Genomic DNA, 6,855 nt, shown 5'->3' with positions numbered 1-6,855 from the left:
ATGTTGCAGGGATGATTGTTTCTGTCTTGTCGTTAAATTGTTTCAGGTGAGTAGTGTTGTTGTAGACTACAAGGCTTTTTAAAACAAAAGCATTTCGAAGTTAAGTTTTACTCTGACACAAACTTCATTTCATAGTTTTGTTTTGAATTAAACTCGCCAGTAAAGAATATTTTTATTTTGACAAAACATTAAACAAATTCCTGACATATTTATCAGACAAGACTATGATCGATTGATCGTTACAGTCAGGAGTAGCCCACTTGACGACGCGCTTACACCTAAGCAATTAAATTGCTGCCTTTTTGCGACAAACGAGAATAAAATATTAAGCGGAAGCAGGTCTCAGACTCCAATTACTGGAAGTCCCTTTGAAACTGTTTTTATTATCACTACTGTATTGCTCCTCCGAGTGCTATTTGGAAGACACCAATTGTGGTGCTCCTAAAAAACTGTTTTTTAAATCTGCTTTTGTTGTTGGCTGCGAATTTCTTGCATTGCAAGTTTTTAGTTCACAGCTATTGGCTGATGTTTTGAAAGAAATGCCGTATCTACTTCGACTGTATGAAATCCAATGGTTTCTACGCACTGCTCCACTCTTTGGTCACAAAAAATACAACATCAATTTTACATCAAATCTAGCAATATTAGCCCAGTTTGAATTCTATGAAATAGCGGTGCTCGCAGTAAAATGATGTCGGTTTGCTGTTTTCTAATCCTAGTAATTATCAAACAGGAATGCACAGTGCACACACCACTAAGGGATACGAGATCTGTTTCTGGGGGGTGGGTAGGCCTAGATAGATTACTGAATTGTTGAGGTTTGATTGGTGATAAAATAACGGAAGAAGCTATACTTGTTTACGAGCTCATTAACTAAACTTATGAATTGTAGGTCACTTTTACTCTTTCCCATCGAAGAGAGTACTTTCGTTTTGATAGTCGGAAACAAATTAAAATACACGTTATAAATTGAGTGACTTCATCAGTTTAGTTCTTCATTAGCCCTTTTCTGTGTTTCAGGAAGCAGAACTAAACATTATCACAACATGTCGTAACTTAACGACAGTGAAGTTCTTGCCGCAGAGCTCGTTCCTGATTTCACACTGGTTGCTTCTACAACTGTTTGGTTTATTGGGATTCTTGTATCAACTGAAACCTAGATAGGGATTTTTTATGTTGGTTCAACGTCTGTAGGTGTTAAATGAATGCCAAAGAAATCAACTTCTGCGTCTGGGAAGTCGCCATTGTGCCTAGAGGAAAACATTGCGGGAACTACCAGAGGCATTCCTGATGATGAGCTCTGTCGGATGCTGATTTCAGCTTAAAATGTGGAATGTGAGCGAACGTTGAACCAATGTAAAAGTGGCGGATTTTTATTGCAGATAGAACAATGTCAGGGGAGTGAAGGTCCCTGTCTCTGCATTTCATCACCCAGTAAGCAAATCAAACCTTTTTCACATCTTTATACAGCAATCGTTGATATAAACACTCTGCAACTGAAAAAGGACAGATGCCGCTTGACTGGACCACAGTCTGGCGGCCCATCGAAAGATTCTGTAGGGTGGCAATCGACTAGTTGACCGTATGGTCGTTTCGTTGTCTCCCTGTCAGTATAGGAACTTGTGCCACTTTTGCAGTGTAAGTTATAATTATACAACTTGCATTTTTCGACCATAGACTGTTTCTGGCAAATAAACCATTGATTAATTTGCGTTTCCGAATTTCTGGTGAGAAAACCTGTTCATGAGTACAAAAGATTGATTGGAGGTTGAAAAGCAAATTCAAGTATTAAACTTTGAACTTCATCGTTTTCAACAAGCACCGCTCCAGATGATGATGTTGCGACACAAAAACCTGCAACGTGATTTTCTGAATGGTTGAAATCAATATTTTGTTTGTTAATCACTTCAAAGTTTCGTTGTTTGGATTAACATTTCCCAGTAGATAATTAACTTCTAAGTTGTTGTTTCGTTACAGCGCAGAACCCTAGAAACACAACGCGTCTGAAATTTATAAAAGAATCTGGAAATTAAAATAATAAAACTTAAACTGTAGAAGATCTTGGTAAATCTTTTGAAACAATTCACAAAAACATTACTTTTACGTTTTATTTTGTCAATGAAAAAACACAGTGGAAAAATATTTATATAAGAGTCGAGTAAAATAAAGAAACGCGATGAATAGTTCGGAACAAAAACGACATAAGGCAAAAAAGAAGCAGCAGATTACTGGAACTTTCCGAGCAGAAACGCTGGGAAGTCAGTCGTACTTTGGACAGGAGAATTGTAAATTGATTCTATGAAATCATTCAAAATGAGACAATGAAGAAACAGCGCGATTGATAATAATTGTGATGCAAGGAAAATTCTTTTGCGTACATAAAGTAACAACTGTTGACGTTTCCAACCTCGTTGAAACGATATTTGGAAGAGACCGCAGGCGAGCATGATAAACAGGCCAAGAAAATATGTTTTGGGTTTCTAGAGGCACAAATTTATTCCAAATGAGACTGAGTCTTAGCTTGTGGGTTTGGGAGGCGGGTCTTGACAATATTTTCACATTTCAATGTTTAGAGAGACACATGGCCAAGTGAGTAATGGATCTGGGGGGATGGGGGGTAATCGGCCCTTAAAACACAGAAACGTAACTTTACAGTATTCACGGTGTATTTGCAATGTCGAATTAATGTATTGTAGACCTACAATCGCCCCCCCCCCCCTCTAAGGATACTTGCTGGATTCGTCCCTGCATGATCAAGTGCCCGCTTAGATCCGCTACTACATGCACATACTGCAAAAACGTCATGGTGAAAGAGTGTAAACTTAAAAAAGTACAAATAAATAAACATAAGTTGTTTTATGCAGTAAACTACGAAGGTAACCTTTAAACACATAAAGTAATTTTCAACGAGGAAAAAGTTTCTTTTCTGAGTTAATGCCATCTTTTAACAACATCCTGTCTTGAAGAAACGTCTTTATGGCTTTTCATAGAGACACAAGCTCTTCATAGATATATGACTACGACGAAAGAGAGTATCAAGGCTTTTTCAAAATTTGTAAATCTTTTCCAGCCTCTCGGCAAGTTCGCCTCAGAAATATACCACGTGACCATCTTCACATAGAAATCCTTTTCTGATTAACATTTCGGTTTCAAACGGGGATTCCGGTCACTCGTGGGTCGTCGTACTGAGGTAAAGCCGTTCTGTCGTCATTGCATGACATGGTTTTGCAGCGTAACAAATACAAGGCGTTCAATAGGGCGTTCTGATGATTCGGGTCGACAATGGCAAGTTTTGGAAAATCACTAAAAATACAAAAAGAAACAAAGTTTAAATATTGCAAGTAAACCATTAACATTGCCATCCGCAATTGACATTTTCAGAAATTTACAATTCACATTTCCGGACTGTTGAATTGAACAAAAACACCATACACATGAAAGCCAAACAACACCACATTATTGTCGTATAAACAAAAACATATTGAACGTGTCATTGAGACAATCTATTATTATACTGGTAAATATTGTACAGAAGAAGTAATTCAGCCAGCAAATCAGTCATTTTTTTACATTGATTCAACATCTACAGACGGTGATGTTAAGCCAAGAAAGCTGATATGAACTAGTGCAAGCATACTTCAAACACCGTAACTGTAACCTCAGCAGATGACAGAAACTAACAAATTAAAGGTTCAGCAATACTTGAAGTTTCGACACGTTAAAACTACGTTAAGCAACAAATTATTTGGAAAATCGTTATTAGGAACCGGCTACAAGAAGTCTGACGCAGTTGGAAGACAAATGTTGGTATGACCAACAAAATATCAAGTAGCCTGCAACGTTATAGCAACGCTTTTAAACGTCTTCTCACCTTTGTTGGAGCTCAAGTATTTGCTTTAAACTGTTGCATCCGTTGCGGAGAAAATTGTCCTTGTATCCGCCTAATCCAATACTTTCCAACCAATCCTCCAAAGCGGATAAGTCAGAAGTGTTTCTAGAGAAGATGTTGACAGGAAGAGTAACGGAAGAGCGGGATGTGAGAAGAGATGCTTCCTGCATTCTGTCGTCCGATTCATCTTGACGGAAGAGCCGAGCTAAACTTCCTCCAGTGATCAGACGACCATTGCTGGCTTCCCTTCAACAGCAACGCAACAAATTGTTAGCATTTATTGCGTTTCTACTAGACCAGTGAGTGATTGATTAAAGTAACCTTTATCCTTGGACTGAGAAAGCCTCTTTGGAAGCTCGATCCTGGCAGGTTCGCATACTTGCCAAGGCTTTGAACCACTGACGCAAGCTCGGTCACTGAGTTTGACAGAGTGAAGTTTCCGATTGTTGGAATGTTGTTGTCTGTAAATTATATTGCATGCACTAAGTGCCGCTGATTGGAGAGCTGTCCTTGAAGTGCGCTGCTGAAGCGCACTCCCCTGGCGTTGAACCAGCGTTTATCGATCTTACCATTACTTCGTGCACAAAGTCGAGCGCTTAACTGACTGAGCTATCGGGGTGGGGCGAAAACCGAAAGCCCATGCTCGACGAAAAAGCGAATTCGAAGACAGAATAGAATCGAAAGATAGAACAAATTAATAAGAGTTCACTTCCATTATGACTCACTGTTGGCCGGCTATCACTTCAAGTCGGGATGGATCCCTCAGCATTCTGTCCACTGACGTAAGAATAGCTGCGAACTTGGGGCGTTCATTGCGGTTCCTCTTCCAGCACTCGATCATCAGTTGGTGTTGGACCTGGGGGCAGTCCATAGGAGCAGGGAGGCGGTATCCTGTGCCGACAGCTTGGATAACCTGCCGGTGAAAAAGATGTCATTGGCTTGCTTTATAGCGTCAATCAGATACCTTGTGTCTTCAACAAACAAATTGTCGGCTTCATAGCCGAGTGGTGGTACGGCACTCGAAACGGTGCCGGTTCGACACCGCTTATGAGCACGCAGTTGTATCTAAGGCAAGACACTTAAAGACATACTAGAAGGTGGACAAGATTGGATTCCTTGCTTTATAATGCTCTTCAAAAGCTTCAAAACGCCGGGTTTGTGTCAAAAACAAACAAAACATTGTTCAAAAAAATGGTCTTGTTCAATTTTAAGAGAGCGTGTGCTTATCACTGTAAGAGGGTTCGCATCGCTTTTCTTTTATCAAATAACTAAAAGTATGACATCATCATCATCTCACATCTTGGTTTGACAATCCCCAGTAGGGTCTTTCCCCGTATGACATCACTTCCCACATCACAATGCCGTAGCTCCATACGTCACTTGCCGACGTGAACTTTCGGAACGTAATCGCTTCTGGCGCCGTCCAACGGATAGGAATTTTTCCTCCCTAAACAACCAGTGGTGACTTGAGGAACAGTTGCATACGAAACGCTGTTAACATGTTGCAGGCTCCGTAACTCTATATCATCTGCACTAAAGTACATCAAATACAGTTACTATTCACCTAAAAGCCAAACAGCCTGTGCCACCCTGTTTGGGATCCCGAAAAGATTCTTATTCAAATAGAGTAAAATCTCTGCTATAATTCACTCTACTTGGCCTTGAGTACCTCTTTTGTAGGTTTGATTGTACTGTTTGAAGCATAAATATAATATCATACAAACGTTAGAATTTTGAATGGTTGAAAAGCTTGTTGGTTTGATAGATTAATAATACAGCAATTTCTTCGAATACATTTTAATAATGTTATCAACAGATAAATTGAAAATTCTAGGTTTGCAATCACCATACTGCACATTAGATCCAAGCATGTCTATGGAAATAAAGCTAACCCTTGTGACGTATGTAGCATTCTCATCGCCTTCCAACACCCTGCTCATCCCAAAGTCGGACACTTTGCAAACAAGCTGAGCGTTAACCAATATGTTTCTTGCCGCCAAGTCCCTGTGGACGTATCCCATGTCAGAGAGGTACTTCATCCCTGCCGCTATATGGCGCAGCATACCCACCAGCTGGATAACTGTGAATTCCCCATCGTGTTTCTGGAACAAGGATAAAAGGCGTTTTGAACACAAAAATTTGGGAACTTGAAAAAACTACCGGGCATTCTTTCGATATAGTGCGTTTTTCTTAGAAGCAGGTTGTCTTGGTTTAGGGCCTGAGGACCTCACTGGTACCGGGGCCTAAGTTAATCTCTCAACGTTCCTGCATGTACAATACTTGAAACATAAAACTATGTTGCTGTACAGAACCGGTTGAATAATAATAACACCCGGACAACAAAAATCCGTCATTTTTACACTGATTCAACGTCTGTAGACATTAAATCAATGTGAAATGACGGAATTATAGTCTGGGCAGGTGTTTGTACTCCCGTAGGCAAACTCATTATGGTTTTGCTGCTAACTGATTTTCTTCACCAATGCGACAACCAGGAATAAAGATGTCGCGAGAAAATTCTTTCTAAATTGTACGTTTTGTTGGAAAATTACAGCAATTTTCACGTTTTTCTGTCTGGAAGATCAAAGGCCTGGAGCATATCGCCATTATATCAATATCTCAGACAGCAAAATCCGTCATTTTTACATGGATCCTACGTCTGCAGACGTTGAATCCATGTAAAAATGACGGATTTTGCTGTCTGAGATGGAAATACACTGCAGTATCGATACGAAAAACAGCGTCGCAATTTTCTACTTTGTTTATTTTGGCAAACCTCACTTATCAACTGGCACAAACATCGATATTTTTACATCGTTTGATGTTAGGATAACGCGGCATCACATTAATGATACACGAAACAGCGTGATTTTATAATCGTTTAAAAGTGTTTTCATCACAAAATAGAGCAGTTGTGAAATGTCTAAATTTGTGGAAGAACCCATCGGGCTATTTCTGGTCTAAAA

At 39.7% G+C, this 6,855-nt stretch overlaps 1 protein-coding gene across 1 annotated transcript in view; it reads right to left on the bottom strand.

The window, feature by feature from the left end:
- Nucleotides 1-2,100: 2,100 nt before the first annotated feature.
- Nucleotides 2,101-6,855, bottom strand: part of LOC145767445 (ephrin type-A receptor 4-A-like) — a 35,035-nt gene continuing 30,280 nt past the window's right edge. Inside the window, exons 16-20 of the mRNA XM_082579264.1 lie at nucleotides 5,782-5,991; nucleotides 5,187-5,336; nucleotides 4,615-4,802; nucleotides 3,872-4,135; nucleotides 2,101-3,303 (exon numbers count right to left, since the gene is read on the bottom strand). Coding sequence (XP_082435390.1) covers nucleotides 3,150-3,303; nucleotides 3,872-4,135; nucleotides 4,615-4,802; nucleotides 5,187-5,336; nucleotides 5,782-5,991 — 966 coding nt within the window. The 3' untranslated portion in view covers nucleotides 2,101-3,149. The remainder of the gene's footprint in view (nucleotides 3,304-3,871; nucleotides 4,136-4,614; nucleotides 4,803-5,186; nucleotides 5,337-5,781; nucleotides 5,992-6,855) is intronic.

The sequence above is a fragment of the Aplidium turbinatum genome, chromosome 3, assembly GCF_918807975.1.
Source record: "Aplidium turbinatum chromosome 3, kaAplTurb1.1, whole genome shotgun sequence".
NCBI lineage: Eukaryota > Metazoa > Chordata > Ascidiacea > Aplousobranchia > Polyclinidae > Aplidium > Aplidium turbinatum.
This window is presented reverse-complemented; position numbering and strand designations above follow the sequence as displayed.